Raw genomic sequence first — 20,440 nt, 5'->3', positions numbered from 1 at the left:
ATTGAGCTCTCTTAGCTATCAGAAGAAGTGCTAATAGTCTATCAAAGCGTGATCACGAGAAAGTGCTGAGGAAATTTATTGCAGCGAAGTACGAAAAAAACGACCCGATCGTTATGTTCTTATTGATGACCGAGAGGTATTCCGTGTTGATAATGAGCGTCAGGTTAAATAAAAATTGACCAAACATGAAGTTGTAGGTGAAGCTGAAGGTAATGAAAGCAACCGCACCCCAAGACTTGCTAAAAACTCGTTTTACTCATCTAACACCCCTTTCCCTTTGGTCCGAATCTGTCGAAACAGCACGACTTCGATGACAATTAATTTAGGCTTACCGGTTCAAGGAGGTTTTGATAACCGCTACAACAACAACTTGTACATCCTCCTAGAGTACCATTTTTTATAAAGATATATGAATTTACTAAAGCTATTTAGAAATTCGCCTTGTTAATATATTCATCATATTAAATGAACTAAGAGTAAAAACAAATTGAAAAAGGGAGTAAAAAAATGATTTTGTAAGAAAGATAATAATTGATTATTTATTGTAAATAATTCCTGATTTTTATCGATCTTAATAAGGCACGAAAAACGAAAATATTTAATAAATAACTGCAAAATAATACCATTTAAAACTTACTCACTACTGGACGTGTTTCAGCTATACAACTAAAGTATTTTATACTGCAATAACATTAAATATTGACTATCCCGCACTAACCGTCTCTTAACTAACACCAACTTCGGTCGTCTTTACATTTTTGATGGAACCATCGCGTGAGCCACGCATTCCTTATTGAAAGATTTTCTGTTTCTTCTTGTATATTTAAGCGGTCCGGATCAGCCTAAAAAGATGGATCGTATTATATTCTAACAAAGTAAATCATTTTGCATAAGTAATTCCACAAATAAAAAAGTGAGATTTTAAATAAAGTTTAGTCTACTTAAGGTAGTAAGTATCAAAGTATTAAATAAAAACTAAAAAAGGTTTAACAATATTACTACTATATAAGTAGTTAGTAGTACAAATATAAAACTAGGGGTATAAAATCACCCAAATATTTATTGTGTTCACATGCCAATTCAATAATAATATCAATGTTTTGTATATGTTGTACATATGTACATAATAATACGAGTATCAAATTGACAAAGTCTAAAGGTTGAATTAAAGGTGGTATAACATAACGTCATATCCATAACTATAGTCATAACCGTAACAATATTTACTATAGTCGATTATTGGTTTGGTAGCCATAAAAGCCAAATAAATCAAATAAAAAATATAATTTTCAAAAATCAACGGACAAATTTTTATGGTTACAGGGAAAATCAAAATCCAAGTGATAGTTCTGGTTATGGTTATGGGCATATTGTTATGGTAACGCATCTCAAATTGGAAACGTTGTTGCCCGTAAATTCGGTTCAATCTGCTGTTTTATATGGATATGGTTATGCACCTCTAAGTCAACCTTAAGGCACACCATAGAGTTTTTTGAAAATGTTGCTGTATGTTTTGCTTTGTACTATACATATCGTTCATTTACATGAATAGTGTCACAACTCAAAAAAGGCGATTTTTCAGGACAGCGTTTTAAAGTTTTCAATTGTCTCTTATTTAGCATATATAAAAAATTTTTATAAGTTTATTGAGAAATCTAGTGACTTGTTATATATTAAATACAATGTTGAGCATAAATGAACCAAATATATGGTACTAATGCTTTTTCTTGGGAATAAACGTGACCCATCCATAAACGTGACCCACTTTGAATTACATATGTCGCTATTTGTGAAAAATATAAATCAATTTCGCCATCATAAGTCAAATGTGTCGTTTTTGCTGAAAAAGGCAATATGAAAAATTTAATTAATTTTTCACCGATATCGTTGTAATACAAAATTGTTCGTTCTTTCTAAAAATAAAGCGAAATTCACCTTTTCACAATATGTGTTGTAACACAAGATATGTGGTTATTCCGTAAAAAAAATTATAACTAATTCTGGCCCAACTGATAAGTGTCGTTATTGTTAAAAAATAATGCAACATAACAAGTTTAATAGCGGCACATTATTATTTCCCGGTTTATTTTTCTACGCCTCCGGAATGAAACGTTTATACCACAGTACAAACAGTAGAAACCCTTATTCGTGGGGAATTCTCGGTGGTAAGATAGCCGCCATCTTGGAAAAACACAGTGCTGTATATATTGAGTACTTCATTTTAGTAAAACTTTAGTCATAAAATAGCAAATAATTTATATATTGCTGTCTTATATAAAGCGAAATTATTTATTTATGCTATATTTCACTTATAAAAGATTTTAACATCAATGTGTGCCATATTATATGCAAAAAATTTATTTAATGTAGATGAGATATTGTATAAGTGGTGAGAATAAAATACTGCTCTCATACAAGTACTTCTCTGTGGTAAGTTATTTTTGGCCACATTTATTTAAACTTTACTGGCACAAAATTAAAAATAAAATCCATTTTTGCTAGTTTTTACTTAAATTATTTACAAATATTTATATTTAAAAAGCTTTGAATGGCAAAGCTTTATGAGCTTGAAATGATACGTGGTCGCCTCCTAATTAAACATTAAAAAAAAAATATGTCATGATCCTATTGAATAGGTATTTCAAACCATCGGGTCCAAGGTAACAAGAATCAAAATCGTCATTTAATACTAATAGTAGTTTTTTTATGAAATGTATAAAAAGCTCAAGAGCTTTTACTAAGTTTGACGAATCCTACACTTTTTATTTTGTAAAAGTAGAGGCGTCTTCAGAGATCTACCCTTTCTCGAATAGTGTTAAAGACAGCACATAATTGTGCATTTTAAAAAATTCATTATACATATAACCATATAAATATTAAAATGAATTTCTCTGAAGGAAATCGTTTTCAATTATATCAATTTACATACAATGTCTAATAGATTGCTTACTATCTATGGAAGACATTGCCAAAGCTTGAAAAGTTTGCCAAGGACTATCTTGAACCAGATATACATACTCTTTCAAGGTTATTTAGTGAAAATTATTCAAATTGTTTCATGGTAATATTAAATCTTTTAAAATTTGAAAGCGCAAAATGCAGTGTCACTAACCCAGGGATGGATTTATTTTAATAAGAGATTTAAAAATTTACTGAATCGCGTTATACACTTGTATCTAAAATATAACTTCTTCTTCTTAACTGGCGTAGAAACCGCTTACGCGGTTATAGCCGAGTCCACAACAGTGCGCCACGCATCTCTCCTTTTGGCGGTTTGGCGCCAATTGGTAATACCAAGTGAAGACAGGTCCTTCTCCACCTGGTCCTTCCACCGGAGTGGAGGTCTCCCTCTTCCTCGGCTTCCACCAGCGGGTACTGCATCGAAAACTTTCAGAGCTGGGGCACTTTCATCCATTCGAACAACATGACCCAGCCAGCGTAGCCGCTGTCTTTTTATTCGCTGGACTATGTCTATGTCGTCGAACAACACATACAGCTCATCATTCCATCTTCTGCGGTATTCGCCGTTGCCAATGTTTAAGGGACCGTAAATCTTCCGCAAAACCTTTCTCTCGAAAACTCCTAGTGCCGTCTCATCGGATGTTGACACCGTCCACGCTTCTGCACCATAAAGTAGGACGGGAATGATGAGGGACTTGTAGAGTTTAGTTTTTGTTCGTCGAGAGAGGACTTTACTTTTCAATTGCCTACTCAGTCCATAGTAGCACCTGTTGGCAAGAGTGATTCTGCGTTGGATTTCAAGGCTGACATTATTATCGGTGTTAATGTTGGTTCCTAGGTATACGAAATTATCTACAACTTCAAAGTTATGACTGTCAACAGTGACGTGGGAGCCAAGACGCGAATGCGCTGACTGTTTGTTTGATGACAGGAGATATTTCGTCTTGTCCTCGTTCACCACCAGACCCATTCGCTTCGCTTCCTTATCCAGGCGGGAAAAAGCAGAACTAACGGCGCGGGTGTTGTTTCCGATGATATCAATATCATCGGCGTACGCCAGGAGCTGTACACTCTTGTAGAAGATTGTACCTTCTCTATTTAGCTCTGCAGCTCTTATAATTTTCTCCAGCATCAAGTTAAAGAAGTCGCACGATAGCGAGTCACCTTGTCTGAAACCTCGTTTGGTATCGAACGGCTCGGAGAGGTCCTTCCCGATCCTGACGGAGCTTTTGGTGTTGCTCAACGTCAACTTACACAGCCGTATTAGTTTTGCGGGGATACCAAATTCAGACATCGCGGCATAAAGCTTTAAAGTCGACAAATAGATGGTGTGTGTCGATCCTTTTTTCACGGGTCTTCTCCAAGATTTGGCGCATGGTGAATATCTGGTCAGTTGTTGATTTTCCAGGTCTAAAGCCACACTGATAAGGTCCAATCAGTTTGTTGACGGTGGGCTTTAGTCTTTCACACAGTACGCTCGATAGAACCTTATAAGCGATGTTAAGGAGGCTTATCCCACGATAGTTGGCGCAGATTGTGGGGTCTCCCTTTTTGTGGATTGGGCAGAGTACACTGAGATTCCAATCGTCGGGCATGCTTTCTTCCGACCATATTTCGCAAAGAAGCTGATGCATGCACCTTATCAGCTCTTCGCCGCCGTATTTGAATAGCTCGGCCGGCAATCCATCGGCCCCCGCCGCCTTGTTGTTCTTCAAGCGGGTAATTGCTATTCTAATTTCTTCACGGTCGGGCAATGGAACATCTGTTCCATCGTCGTCGATTGGGGAATCGGGTTCGCCATCTCCTGGTGTTGTACTTTCACTGCCATTCAGCAGGCTGGAGAAGTGTTCCCTCCACAAACACAGTATACTCTGGTCATCAACCACTAGATCACCGCTGGGGGTCCTACAGGAGTGTGCTCCGGTCTTGAAACCTTCAGTTAGTCGCCGGATCTTTTCGTAAAATTTTCGAGCATTACCCCTGTCGGCCAGCTTGTCAAGCTCGTCATACTCATGCATTTCTGCCTCTTTCTTTCTTTTTCTGCAAATGCGTCTCGCTTCCCTCTTCAGCTCTATAACTAACTTATCAATAAATAACATTTATTAAGTTTTATAACTTAATAAATATGCGAAATAATTTAAAATAATTCCAATAATAATGGAAAAAATTAATTTATTTAATAATTATTTAAGTACTGTTCATCGGACTTTAAATTTTTTGTGAAGATTATATGCTAGCACAACACCCGAATTACCACAATTATAGAAAAAAAAAGCGTAGCACACAACCCAAGTACGCCTCGGTGGTGTGTTAAAAGATGAAAATTAATCTAAACAAATCAAAGGTTTCTACTGTATATACTGAGGTTTATACAATATGAACGATCGATGAAATTGCGCACATTTCTGCATACTCAACTCAAAAATTGTGTTTTTTGAGTTATGACACTCTTCATGTCAATGAGCGCTATGTACATATGTATATCAGAGCTCTTAAAATTACATTCTCGAATAAACTGAAAACCTATTATTCGAATATCCGGTTTGTAACAGTTCGTATGAATATTAACCGATTAATACTATTCGAATAAACATTCTATTACATTCTAGGTCGACAAAAATCCTCTTAGCTATATCCTCCGCGCGGGTGTCGACCGGGCAATGGGTGGCACTGCTTGCACTGTCATGGACTCAAGCTGCCGCTTGGTTGGCTAAGGTATGACAGTGGTGGCAGGCGTCACCCAGCGAAGGCTGACATAATTCTCCATTCATTTCCCTGAGGTGGTCTGCTTTTAACGCTTCCCCAAAGAGAGATGGATGGGGGAAGATGTCGGCCATTGCTATTGAGGTGCCTGGCGGTAGGTATAAAACGCTAAGGGTAGAGGCCCCGAACTAAAAAAACTCACCATGGAGAGCGCAATGAAGATTGAAAAGCGGGCTGGGATATCAGCCCAAACGTCGGTGGGAGATGAGGCTGCTACCACCGGCGGGCACAGCGAGAGCTGTGTCGCCAGCGGCCACAACTCCACTGCAACGGGAGCAGGTTGCAGTGGTTACAGTACTACTGCCAAACCAACCATACAGCGCACTGGTGCCATAGTCCTCGAAGACTCGGACCAAGAAAGCGCCGTAAGCATCAACGCTGAAAAGAAAGAAGAGCTTTTTCGTTCTCCTGAGCTGTCGACCGTGGGTACCAACTCTGGTAACAAGAGAGGGCCCCGGAAGAAGCCTAACAAGGAGGGGATGAAAGCTAAGGCCAGATACAAGGCGGTGGTCGGAATATGTAACCGACTCGAGAGCAAGTCCAACCTGAAGGAGGATGAGGTGCAACGGTTGGCTTGGGCCAGAGAGGAGGTGAAGACCGGCTGTGCGCATTTCGCAACACGGAGCTGGTGCAATGCCTTGGATCCAGCATTTGCTAATCGGATTGAAGAGCAAATAGCTGAAAAGAGGCAGCGTTCGACGGAGAGCGAACCAAAGGCACCGGCGAAAAAGAGGAAGTGCAAGGACGTTGCTGAAAAGCAACAAGTCAGGCACGCGGATGACAGACCAATGACATCCAAAGCAGCGGCGGCGGCCAGTGAGATTGCGAACCATAGATTGACCATAGTAACCCGCTGGGGCAGATGTCACAGGATCGGTGGAAAATAGTGGAAATGAAGCTATTAGAAGCCCTCTTCGCGAGAATGGATGCTCAGCCAAGCGCGCCCATGCCCACATTTGATGGAGCTGGGTGGCTAAGCGGAGTTAAAATCCTGAAATGTAAGGATGACCCGTCTCTTACATGGGTAAAGGAGGCAGTAAAAACGCTTCCTAGCCTATGGGAGAATGGGAGACTGGAGGTGGTGGACCGCAATGATATTCCATCGGTGCCCAAGGCGAAGGTAATTATACCTCGCGTGGTGGACCTGGAATATGCTTTGCGGCTGCTACAACGACAGAATCCGGACGTGCCGACTAACGACTGGAAGGTGCTGAGCGTGGCAAAATCTTCTAATGAAGATGGAGGCCAAAGCTACATCCTCCAGATCAATAAGGCGGCGGACGATATTCTGTACGCAAGGTTCGGGAAGATGGCGTGGGGCGTTGGTAGCGTGTTCCTTCGCCTCAAGAAGTGCCACCCCGCATACAGCAATGTAAATACGCTCGAGAAAGGTGAAGTAGAGAAGGATCAAGGTTTAGAAGAGATCCTGGCGACTTCACTGGTTATACAGGAGGAGAAGGCACCGACCCATCACTCTGGAAATGGAGAACCGAGAGCTGAGGGTAATACAGGTGAACATCCACAAAAGTAGGATCGCCTCCGTCGAGCTCCTTCTCAACTTAGAAAAGGGCGACTACGATGTGGCTTTAGTCCGAGAGCCATGGATTGCATCGGGTAACGTGGTCGCTGGACTAAAGTCGCAAATCTTCACCACATACACCCCGAGCGTTATTAACAAGGTAAGAACAGCCATATTAGTGAGCAAAAATATGTATTCCCATATTGATCTTAACCTCTCCATAGACGACCTGACTGTTGTGACGGTAAAGGATGTCAAGGATGAGCCTCTACTCCTTGCATCCTGTTACCTGCCACATGATGACGAGGCACCCACGGCGGAGGTCCATAGGCTGGTAGCGGCATCCAGAGAAAGGAAGCAGGCGCTAGTAGTATGAGCCGATGCCAACGCCCATCACACGATCTGGGGCAGCACCGACATTAATCAAAGAGGTGAGTCCCTACTCAACTTCATTTTACAGAGTAGTCTAGTGACAGCTAAGCGAGGAGAGGAGCCAACATATCAAAAAACGTCCTAGACATAACACTCTATACCGGTAGATGTGCATTGGTAGAGAATTGGAGGGTGCTAAGTACACCGTCCTTCTCTGACCACAGGTACATCTACTTCTCTATTATCTGAACCGAAAATTAAAGTAGACGTTGGGAGAAATCCCAGAAATACAAACAGGGATCTCTATGTTCAAATATTAGAGCACAAAAGACTAAGACCTTGCGTGTTCAATTCTCATGAAGAAGTAGAGGCAGGCGTGAATCTATTTACAAATGCTCTGAATAAAGCATTTCATTCCGCGTGTCCAACTATAAGATTAAAGCGCAAAACGAAGCCTCTTTGGTGGAACAAGGAGCTCGGAATGCACAGACGCATGGTACGTGATATGTTCAACTGGGCCAAACTAGCAGAAAGTGAGGACTGTTGGAACGAGTACAAGGATCTTTTAAGGGACTACAAAAAGTTGGTGCGCAGGATCAAACGACAGTCCTGGATAAACTTTTGTAGCAGCTTAGAAAAGACCAACGAGGTAGCGAGGCTCAGGAAGCTACTTTCCAAAAGCCCTGCCCCGTTTGGTCTAATTCGCAAAGATGACGGGGAGTGGACGGATAACTGTAAGGATTCATTAGAAGACCTGTTCAGTGTGCACTTCCCGGGCTGCAAGAACACGGCTAGTCCCATTAACGAAGGAATAGGGCTGTAAGTGTACCCGAAAATATCATAACAGAACGGAAGATCGAATGGGCAATCCAGTCCTTCGACGCATTCAAATCACCCAGTACGGATGGAAATATTCCTGCCATGCTGCAAAAAGCTCAAAGGTTGGTTGTGCCGTGGTTAAAAACGATTTTCAGGGGGTGCTTGAGGTTCGGCTATGTGCCGCATTCATGGAGAGAGGTTAGGGTTGTGTTTATACCAAAGGCAGGTAAAATAACCCAACCTACTCGAAAGAATTCAGGCCCATAAGCTTAACTTCCTTCCTCTTGAAAACGCTAGAGAAAATACTACATGCACATTTCAGAGATGCAGCGCCTCCCGGCAGCTTGTCTAAAGCGCAACATGCTTATACAAAAGGCAGATCCGTGTAGACTGCACTCCATTCGCTGGTATTCAGCATCGAAAAAGCCTTGGAATATAAGGAATATGCCCTCGGAACTTTCCTGGACATCTCCGGAGCTTTTAACAACGTGTCAACGGAAGCCATTCTGAACAGTATCGAGTCAATAGGCGTTAAGACTGCAATACAACGGTGGGTCAAAAGCCTCTTGACTTCAAGAAGGATAATAGCAGAATGGAATGACGCCAGAATGACCAAGGAGGCCTGCAGAGGTACCCCACAAGGTGGGGTATTATCTCCGCTCCTATGGACATTAGTTGTGAATAAACTATTAAGAAAGTTAGACGGCAAAGCCCCTAAGATAGTAGCATATGCGGACGACATTGCCATCTTAATAACGGGCAGGTGTCTACACACTATCAGCAACATCACAACCACCCTTAACACTGTGCTGAACTGGGCAACTCACGCAGGCTTGGGGTTAAATGCGGAGAAAACTGACTTGCTTGTTTTTACGAGGAAGTACACAATTCCCACATGAAGACACCCCTCGCTAAATGGGATAGAACTCCCTCTCAAGGACCGTACCAAGTACCTGGGGGTAGTCTTGGACAGCAAACTGCTGTGGAAGTACAATGTAGAGGAGAGAGTAAGAAAGGCCAGCAATGCTTTATATGCGTGCAGGCAAATGCTGGGTACTACCTGGGGCTTTCTCCCTCTCTTATGCACTGGTGCTACACAGCAGTGGTAAGATCGATTCTGCTCTACGGTGCTCTAGTGTGGTGGACAGGCGTACGGAAATAAACGTATCGAAAGCCAATGGAAAGGGTTCAGCGGCTTGCAGCTATTTGCATAACGGGAGCGCTAAGAACCACCCCTAATACTAAACCTGCCGCCTATAGATTTCTTCGCCGAAAACAGCGCTGCAAAATCGGCGGGGCGCCTTATGGCAGCAGGAGAATTTAAGTATAGAACCTTTGGGCATAGCTAAGTGGGTAATGGCAGTTTGGTGGACACCGATTACCTGACCCCATCTTTCAAATGGGAAAGAAGGTTCAAAGTAAACCTAGAAAGAGATGGCTGGCGTAAGGGCATAGCACCTGCACGCAGCAATTTAAACATATTTACGGATGGCTCGAAAATGGAGGACGGGGTAGGCGCGGGGATATACTGCCCAGAGTTAGGTATAATGCAACCATTCAAACTACCGGACCACTGCAGTATATTTCAAGCGGAGGTGTTTGCAATTGGAAAAGCCGCTGAGCTATTGTTGTTGTTGTTGTTGTAGCGGTTATCAATCCCTGCCTGAAAAGAAGAGCTTAAGTCTAGTTGTCGTCGAAATCATCTAACGGGAGGCCCAGGAAACGTGCTGTTTCGACAGGGTTGGACGAAAGGGAAAGGGGTGTTAGATGAGTAGGGTTCATTGGGCATAGAAAGAGGTGGTTAGAGTCATGCGGGGACTCGTTGCATGCGGGACATGTATTTTGTATGTCGGGGTTCAGTCTGGATAAAAAAAAAATCTTATATTTAGTAGTTGTGAGCGTATTCTAAATGAGTATTCTAGTTTTTCTCACTATCATATGTTTTTTCCCGGGCAATTCCTCCATGTAAACCCCCTCTTGTTAAGAAGCGTTCTGATGCACTGCATTTGATATTAACTTGTTCTGTTATCATATCTCGAAGATTTGGAGCACTCAGAGGTGGATTTATTTTTTCTTTTTGGAGAACCCAACGCTCTTCACGTTCACTTAGCACTTTCAAACGAGGATGTTTCGGTTTGTTTGCGAATCGATTTTCTTCAGTATAGCGTTTTATTATATTTTTAATAGTTTCGCGTGGTCTTTTAACCATATCTGCTATTATTCTTTGACTTTAATTGCTTTTATAATGTTGTATTTGCGGATGACACAGCCTTGTTAGCAGCAGGAGAGTCAACCTCAATACAGGGATAAAGGGATGTCCAACTTATTCCAGTGTGAGAGCGCCTCAAAATTTGCGTTTTTTATAACATTTTGCATTATTACCAGATCAGACAAAATACTAATTTTTGGGCATTTAAATTAAAATACCCAACATTTATTATGGTTAAAAATTATTATATACTGAATGTTTAATACAAAATAACTTATTTCAATTTCATTTAGCGATAAAATGGTATATTAAAATAGCCGGTTTTCGAAGTTTCAGTAATAAATAAGGTTAATTATTAAGTGTCAACTGAAAATAAATCAATTTCTTTTATAATTTTCCATGAAAAATTAGTTTCTCGATGCTGCAATTCACAAAAATATTCTTAAACCACTTTTAAATTACGCGTTTTCATTTATATTCATTGTTTTAAGTTCTTATTAGTGATCTTGCAAGGCGGCTAAAAATGTCTCCGCCGCATTATTTTTTTGGCAACATTTCAATCTGGCCTTTCCAGTTTCCCAATTGCGAAACGTCAAAACCTCCTCATCTCGACAAACTGTCAAAGTTTAGGTGGTTTTGACGTTTAATATAGCGCTCTCACTTCCAGTGATTTGAGAGTTGTACATCTCTTTATCTCTGCTCAATAGCTACCTTTCGAGTGCAAACAGCAGTCAATGAAATTACTAAATGGGCTTCCAAGTGGCGCATTAAATTAAACGATTCGAAATCAATGCACGTAGACTTTACTTAAAAAAAAGCAATCATACCATCCCATTTATATAAATGGTACTCCTGTACCACATCACAATAATGCTAAGTACCTAGGAATCACCCTAGGTAGGAAAGAGCATGTCAAGAAAAAAAAGTGCGAGCTTGATTTAAAATTTGCTAAGTTTTACCATCTGGTCGGTAGGAGATCCACGCTGTCAATCGCAAACAAGCTGTTTATATATTATCAGATACTAAAGCCAATTTGGGCTAAGCTCAACTCAGAACTGTATTGCCTGCATTCAGCGCTTCCAAAATAAGGTACTAAGAAGTATAGTTAATGCTCCTTGGTATGTTAGATCTGCTGACCTTCACGGTGATATTGGTGTGAATTCAGTTGTGAACGAAATAACCAAACTTGCAAAGACTCACGAAATGAGGCTTATACAGCATGTAAATGAAGAAACATCCAGACTCATCGGTACTGCTGAACGAGAAAACCGACTGAAACGTAAGAGGCCTTCAGACTTAGCAAGGCAACTGTAGCAGCAAATGAATTTCTTTAACATTTAGCTTTTAATTATTATTTTTAAGTTATTAGAATTGTTGTTAGTATTTAATCATTGTATACTAGGTACAATTGTAAAAAAAAAATAATAATTGGCCCTATTCCCGTTGTCGTTGTCGTTTTAATAATCGTTTCCAAGTCGTCGCCGTTCTTATCGTCGTTTCGTTCCTAAATTGGTATTCTTGAAGTATATCGTAACGCCTAATAGCGTTTTCTTTTCTAGTACAGCATTTGTATAATGTTGAAATATAAAAAGGCAGCATTTTGATCGAGAAAAGAAAACGCTATAAGAAAAGTTATCGAAATTGGTCCACATATTTTATATAGTATACTTTAAAGCGCTCTTTTCCCATATAAAAATTTATTTCTTATGTAACGAGACACATTTTTTCAACAGTCCTTAATGGATTTTATGCTATTCTCTATTGACTCTAAATAACGTTATCACTGTAATTATTGTACTTACGTACAACAATATTAGTCTTCCATCTTTATTTGATTTTTTAAAAGAAGTAGTGGTGACATCTGCGTCCTGCAATCTTTCTTCTACAATATGTTATACTTCCAGCGTCTCATGCTCCTCGCTTCTGGCTAATCCGACTACTCTACCGAGTGGTCCAGCCAAAGGAGGTTTGGGTATCTGTTTATTAACTCCTCGTCTTGTTGGAGTACTATGTTTTTCTTCGTTTTGAGACCTTTCGTATCTTAAATATACTCTTAGATATAAAAACGCAATTTCATTAAAGCTAACAATTTCCGACGCGAGATGGCGGTGGAATGGATTTAGTTTTTTTTTTAGAAAAAAAAATATCCCTCCCAAAAAATCGAAATTTAAAGGATTTATCCCTTTTCTAAAGTCCTTGGCATATGCAGGATATTTTTCCATTTCAGAAATTGAATTTTGAAACTGTTTCCGATTTGGAATTTTCATCTTCACTTTAAATATTCCTTCAAACAACCGCGTCGTTTCTATGTCGCTCACAATTATAGCAACGACAAAAACGACTGTTTCTATGTCGTTTCTATAGTCGTTTCAAATTGGGGAATCTCAATTTATTTTCGATAAATGTCGTTAACGCCAACAGGAATGCCAAATAGGCGTTCTCAAGTCGTTTTAAAACGATAACGACAACGGGAATAGGGGCGAATGTTGTATTTTTAAATTGCGTATTTCATTTGTAGTTTGAGGAGTAAGTTTACGAAAACTCACAATGTCTTACATTTTCAAAATCGTAAATAGAACATATAGATTAAAAGTTAACTAATAATCGAAAAATCACCACATAAAATTTGTGAAATTTTCAACTTAAAATGCGAATATCTCAAAAACAATTATATGTATACGTAATCTGTAGATCCTCCTCTTTCCAACCATATCATACCTCAATTCGGGGGATACTATACTAAAGTTTCCCCGAAAACTTTTCGCAGGTTGGCCATTTTGAGTGGCACTCGCAAATATAAAAGAATATATTAAAGAAACTTTCTTTTGTAGAAGTTTTTTTTTTCATTAAGTGACTTTCAATCGTATTAAAACAATTATAATAAACAGAAAATTAAAGAATAATTAATTATTTAAAATAACTATTGAACTTGAGGTCTCATTTTACTAATTTCTTGGTACTTACTATTGTTTTCGGGAATATTCTCTTCATTTCCATTTTATGCAAATGTTCATAATGCGCCTTTCTTAATATATTTACTTCTGAAGCTTTCAAGCAGGATAGACATAAATCACACTCTGGTTTATTGCAAGACTTATAACAGGTATATTTGGCACAATCATTAAGATTTACGGCAACATTTTTATCTGATGTTATTGTTTCTTCTTCATCAAAAAATCTAAATGGATATACCTATTTAATATATATGAATTTCAAAAAACTGTCAGAATTAAATTACCTTTTATCTGTTCGAATAGGTGATCCAACCCCTACTAAGTTTAAAACGTTGTATAAAATTTGTTGATATAAAAGTGCATTAGGTTTGAAATGTACTGAAGAAAGATTAGGTGACATATTAACCTCCATGAGATGAACACGAAACTTTTCATCAACAATTAAATCAAAACGAAGTAGTTCAAAATACTTCCCATTTTTAAAGGGTTGCATAGCTATTGCAATGTTTTTTATTTTAGATAAAATAGTCAGACGCACAATCTCTTCAACTTGTAACCAAATTACAGATGGATCTAAAGATTGATCTCGTACATATGCATCGAAAGATGAGCGCATACCTCCCCGAAAGCTTTCAAAATATTTTCTCAAAGAAGAAACTTCCCACGTAGGTAGATAGTCATTTCCAACAACGTATTGATTAACATTAGTATCATCAAATGGATAATATTTATCAGGGCAGTAACGAAACAATACGTCTCCAGTATACATATATATTATCAATGGTTCAATTGATGTCAAAACTATATAAACTCCAATATCGAATTTATGACCATCTACCAAAAATGGATTCTGAACATATTCTTGCACAAAACTATTAGAAGCATTCAAGTTTATTGCTTTAGGAGGTCGAATTTTAATAGATCGATGTTGATTGTCTTTCTCGACAAATATTGAATCTGGATTATCCCTAGCATATTGTAAAAATTCATCCTTCTGTTCTGGCAAGCGGAATGCTTTAGGCATAAATGGCAATGATGCAGTTGATAGATCAACTTTGCTGGTAATGAATCCTATACCAGGAAAATGATTTACAGTTTGATATGGCAATATATTTCTCATCCTTGTTCCCATTTTATTAAAAGGGTACTCATGTGCCCAAAGAAAATCCCAATCGTCCTCATTTATAGCTGTTTGTTTATATCCCATTTGGCCTAAAATTTCTAGTACATGATGAAGATGGATATCTGATGATTTAATGGTGGGATAAACTGCAAATTTGTGATAATTGTTTAACGATGTATTAATGGACGCTGACACATTAATTTTCTCTGTTTTCCATAATTTATAATCCGAAACTCCAATTTCTAACAACACAGCAGTAGCAACAGTTACCGAAAGAAATGTTAATAACATCCAAATAGGCACATTTTTAATCGTTTTCGTTTCAACGCATGATTTCACATCCTAAAATTAATTTCTCTTTACTAAGCAATATTATATATAATAAAAATATACCACGTTTTCCTGATCCATCGTCTACTTTTAAAAAAATTACGAATAGAAGCTTTCACTTCTTACCATTGTATAGATACAATCACAGTACATGCAGGAGAAAACCTTATTCGTGGGGAATTATCGGTGGTAAGATAGCCGCCATCTTAGAAAAACACAGTGCTATGTATATTGTGTACTTAATTTTAGTAAAATTTTAGTCATAAAATAGCAATATTATATATACAGCTGTCTTAAATAAAGCGACATTATTTATTTATGCCATATTTCACTTATAGACCATTTTAGCATTAATGTGTGCCATATTATACGCAAAAACAAATTTTTTGTAGATGAGATATTTTATAAGTGGTGAGAATAGAATACAGTTCTCATACAAATAATTATCTGTTGTAACCCTGCAAAACGGATGTCTCAGTATATAGAGTAGAAAACCTTTTTTTGTTTACATTAATTTTCATCTTTTAACACACCACCGAGGCGTACTTGGGTTGTGTGCTACGCTTTTTTATGGTGGTATTAAGTGTTATTTATTGATAAATTAGTTATATTTTATGTACAAGTGTATAACGCGATTCAACTAATTTTTAAATATTGTATTAAAATAAATACATCCCTGGGTTGGTGACACTGTATTTGGCGCATTCAAATTTTAAAAGATTCAATATTACTATTAAACAATTTGAATAATTTTCACTAAATAACCTTGAAAGAGTATGTTTGTCTGGTTCAAGATAGTTCTTGGCAAACTTTTCAAGCTTTGGCAATGTCTTCCATAGATAGTCAGCAATCTATTAGACATTGTATGTAAATTGATATAATTGAAAACGATTTCCTTCAGAGAAATTCATTTTAATATTTATATGGTTATATGTATAATGAATTTTTTAATATACACAATTGTTTGCTGTATTTAACACTATTCGAGAAAGGGTAGATCTCTGAAGACGCCTCTACTTTTACAAAATAAAAAGTGTAGGATTCGTCAAACTTAGTAAAAGCTCTTGAGCTTTTTATACATTTCATAAAAAAACTACTATTAGTATTAAATGACGATTTTGATTCTTGTTACCTTGGACCCGATGGTTTGAAATGCCTATTCAATAGGATCATGACATAATTTGTTTTAAAAATGTTTAATAAGGAGGCAACCACGTATCATTTCAAGCTTATAAAACTTTTGTGTACTTCCAAGCTTTGCAATTCAAAGTATTTTAAATATAATTGTTTGTAATAATTTAAGTAAAAACTAGCAAAAATGGATTTTTTGCTAATTTTGTGCCAGTTAAGTTTAAATAAATGTGGCCAAAAATAACTTACCACAGAGAAGTACTTGTATGAGAGCTGTATTTTATTTTCACCACTTATGAAATATCTCATCTACATTTAATATTTTTTTTGCAATAATATGGCACACATGATGATAAATAAATAACTTCGCTTTATATAACCTCATTTTAGTAAAACTTTAGTTATAAAATAGCAAATATTATGTATATAGCTGTCTTATATAAAGCGAAATCATTTATTTATGCTATATTTCACTTTTAGAAAATTTTAACATCAATGTGTGTTATATTATATGCAAAAAAATTACTTAATGTAGATGAGATAATTTTATAAGTGGTGAGAATAAAATACTCTCATACAAGTAGTAGTGGCACAAAATTAAAAAAAATCCATTTTTGCTAGCTTTTACTTAAATTATTTACAAATACTTATATTTAAAAAGCTTTATGTGCTTGAAACGATACGTAATCGCCTCCTTATTAAACATTTTTGAAACAAAATATGTCATGATGCTATTGAATAGGTATTTCAAACCATCGGGTCCAAGGTAACAAGATTCAAAATCGTAATTTAATACTAATTGAAGTTTTTTATGAAATTTATAAAAGGCTCAAGGGCTGTTACTAAGTTTGACGAATCCTACACTTTTTATTTTGTAAAAGTATAGGCGTCTTCAAAGATTTACCCTTTCTCGAATAGTGTTAAAGACAACAAGCAATTGTGCATTTTAAAATATTCAATATACAAATAACCATAAAAATATGCAAATGAATTTCTCTGAAGAAAATCGTTTTCAATTATATCAATTTACATACAATGTCTAATAGATTGCTTACTATCTATGGAAGACATTGTCAAAGCTTGAAAAAGCCAAAGTTTGCCAAGAACTATCTTGAACGAGACATACATACTCTTTCAAAGTTATTTAGTGAAAATTATTCAAATTGTTTAATAGTAATATTAAATCTTTTACAATTTGAAAGCGCCAAATGCAGTGTCACCAACCCAGTGATGTATTTATTTTTTTTAATAATGTATTTAAAAATTTGTTGAATCGCGTTAAACAATTGTACATAAAATATAACTAACTTATCAATAAATAACATTTAATACCACCATAAAATTTAATAAATATGCGAAATAATTTAAAATAATTCCAAAATTAATGAATAAAATTATTTAATTTTATAATTATTTAAGTACTGTCCATCGGACTTTATAATTTTTGTGAAGATTAAATGCTGGCACAAAACCCTAATTAGCACAATTGTAGCAAAAAAAGCGTAGCACACAACCCAAGTACGCCTCGGCGGTGTGTAAAATGATGAAAAATAATGTAAACAACTAGAGGTTTTCTACTTTATATATGGAGGTATGTACTGTGGTATGTACTGTGACGGAGGTAATAGACTGCACAAACACAATCAAACTTTTTCAGCTATTTACAAATACAATTACAACATTTACAAATGTTTACAATTTCCAATTGAATAGGAGAAACCCTAAGTTAGAACGAGAGAAAATATCGCCACTCTAAGCATCTTAATATAATAACATCCCAGCAAATCATGGGTACTGAAACTCCAATACATCCAAAGAAATTTTAATAACACAGGGCGAAATGTGCATAAAAATTTACCTCACCTCTTCTTTCGTACAGCACCCTGAATGACAGAAAGAAACAACCAAAGTTCTCGTGTTTAAACAAGTTTTGTTTTGAGCTATATCATAGCTGCTTGTGAAGTATTATTTTGCGTGTTTTATTTAAATCAGTGATCTGTAGCCTAATTAAAGTTTAAATCAGTGTCGGCCAAAACGCATTTTCCTATGCCCGGGGCATAGGCTAGCTGCTGCGACGTCAAACACGTATACTCTTCTGCCAACTTCAGAAAAAACGAAAGAGCCAGTAAACTGCTCGTATAATATACGAATAGCTTGGTTCGGCAGCAGCGTAAGGCGAAGCTAATTATTTCAGTTACGTTTCAGAATTCTGTGAGCTAGCATGTATGCGCAAGTTTAATTTTTTACACTGCCAGAAAATACCCCCTTGCGTAATTTATAAAAATGTTTAAAATTGAATGGGAGACAATTTTTTTTTGTTGAAAATATGGAGGGAGAAGCCCATTGCCTCATTTGTAATAAATTTGCACTGATCAACATTTGTACAAATTGAACTTAAATCATTTTCATTAACATTATAAAAAAAAATTGCTCATTATTTATTCAGTGTACTTTTCTGCCAACACAGTTTGCAGCAACGCTTTACGCACACAAGTGAAAGCTACATACTATTGCATTGGACAACACTGGTTTAAATTATTGAAGCACGCATTTTTAAATAAGTAAAACGTAAAATAAAAGTTTGCTTAAGCCAAAATATGGAATTGAAGAGGGTGATACAGTAATACTTCATTGCATTGTCAATTCGAAGCACGCAATAGAAGCTACGCCAACAATGGTCAACATCAAGGTCGAAACCATTGAATATGTAAATAATTGTTGAATATAATAATATTATTTTGCCTTAAATTCTAAAATTTTCGATACAGATATTTCAAACCACACACTTATAGTAGCAGCGTAGAACTTTCGAAACGATGGAATATGTGCTGCAAGCAAATTCAGAACTATGGATGCAAACGCTGCTACATGGAACATAAATCATTGACACACCAGATATTAGGTTTAATGTCACTTTTTTACGTGCAATTAAAACTTTTGGTCAACACAAGCACGAGAATTGGAACGACATGGATTAGGTGATTTTGAAACCGTTTATCATCGCGACGTGTGTCAACTGGGCATTGCCAATGAGCTAGAGGGCAAAGCATATGCAGTATTTTTGCACTTACCGGCACCTCAGTTGGCCATACCAGCAAATGAAACATAGAAATCAGACGGTAAATTTAAGTGAATGTTTGTGATCATACAAATTTAAAAACTTCTTATATGTTTAATTAGGAGGATTTTTTGATTCATTTTCACCTTGTATTGAGGAATCATAACGTTGTTGTATCGCTTTACAAGGACATGGATTCACCGAAATTAGTTCAATGGAAATACTACAGCAAGAGCATGGATGTTAAGACTAGAACGTTGCCAGTGCTAGATTTAGAATTCCTGAAACATAAGGAAATTATTACCAACTTTTATGTTGTAAAAATTCTAATTTTACTTTATATTTTATAGAAACCCTCCTCCCAGAAATTGGACGAATCTAGTACTAATGAAATTAATGAAAGAACAGATCTTCCAAATCTCCTAAAGAAACCAAAAGAGTCCTCACATAATGTGCGTAGCTTACACTTCCAGGCTGCTCGGGGTATTTGCAACTCTTCCTCCAGCCTTTGTCAGATAGCAAAAATTGTTCAACTATTCAATTGTTTTACATATGTATATAGTGTAGTACGATAATACATGTATAAATTAAATATAATAATAAACGCCTGAATGGATTGATATTTTCAATAAATATGAAATATAATTAATAATTTTGTTATTAAATTCTCATTTGGGATTTTGGTAGAACTAACTGAAAATAGCGGGTATAGTTTCTGGGCTTTTGTGGGTCGCAGTACTGAAAGTGCACGTGCAGTTTTGGTTCGCAGTTTTGGGTCTTTCATCCGTGATTGTACCAATACCATTCCCCAAATTGTGCAAGAGGTATATATACATTGAGTTTCGTGTACTTTTGTCAATTCGCCTTTAAGAATGGCATAGAAACTTTCATTGAAACTGCGGGTACCGCTCTCTAGCATTTCTCCGAAGAATTCGCCGGTACCTGTCTTGCAGGGATGTTAAAAGAGGAAAAAAACCCTACAAGACGGAGCTAACTCATACACCACTACACATGCAAATTATTTCAGCTTTTACCAACACAAATTGCTAACATTTCGTAGTTAAGTGGCAATCTCGGTAGTTAGAGTAGCAAAATTAATTAACCCTAATTTTTGTATGTGTAAGAGAGAGATACAATGAACCGTTAAAAAATCGCCGCCATGGCCGCTGTTCATTTCAAAAGAAAATTTTTAGTAAATGAA

At 36.9% G+C, this 20,440-nt stretch overlaps 1 protein-coding gene and 1 long non-coding RNA gene across 12 annotated transcripts in view; one reads left to right on the top strand and one right to left on the bottom strand.

Annotated features, from left to right (window-relative positions):
* The window catches only part of Ttll6_1 (probable tubulin polyglutamylase ttll-15), a 31,106-nt gene extending 15,701 nt beyond the window's left edge, over positions 1–15,405 (bottom strand). For 3 of the 9 annotated variants that reach the window (XR_008470481.1, XR_008470482.1, XR_008470478.1), the window contains exons 1-4: positions 15,114–15,394; positions 13,882–15,062; positions 13,608–13,821; positions 638–842 (exon numbers count right to left, since the gene is read on the bottom strand). Coding sequence is in view for 1 of the 9 variants with exons in the window: in XM_011196826.3 (XP_011195128.1) it covers positions 729–842; positions 13,608–13,821; positions 13,882–15,062; positions 15,114–15,131 (1,527 nt within the window). In the remaining 8 variants the exon portion in view is untranslated. Of the gene's footprint in view, positions 1–511; positions 843–1,765; positions 1,841–13,607; positions 13,822–13,881; positions 15,063–15,113 lie in introns of those variants that run through there. The other 6 variants (XR_008470483.1, XR_008470484.1, XR_008470487.1 and 3 more) reach the window with 5 other exon arrangements.
* A 2,614-nt stretch (positions 15,406–18,019) lies between these two features.
* LOC128919848 (uncharacterized) lies at positions 18,020–19,871 on the top strand. 3 transcript variants are annotated; one of them, XR_008469988.1, is made up of 4 exons: positions 18,020–18,374; positions 18,649–18,888; positions 18,950–19,300; positions 19,362–19,871. It is a non-coding gene; the product is annotated as an uncharacterized LOC128919848 (long non-coding RNA). The 3 variants fall into 3 exon arrangements; XR_008469989.1 differs by having other exon boundaries at positions 18,628–18,888; XR_008469987.1 differs by having other exon boundaries at positions 18,020–18,888.
* The last annotated feature ends 569 nt before the right edge of the window (positions 19,872–20,440 follow it).

This window comes from Zeugodacus cucurbitae, chromosome 2 (assembly GCF_028554725.1).
Source record: "Zeugodacus cucurbitae isolate PBARC_wt_2022May chromosome 2, idZeuCucr1.2, whole genome shotgun sequence".
Classification (NCBI taxonomy): Eukaryota; Metazoa; Arthropoda; class Insecta; order Diptera; family Tephritidae; genus Zeugodacus; species Zeugodacus cucurbitae.
Note: the sequence above shows the minus strand (reverse complement) of the source record. Positions and strands in the feature narration are given on the sequence as shown.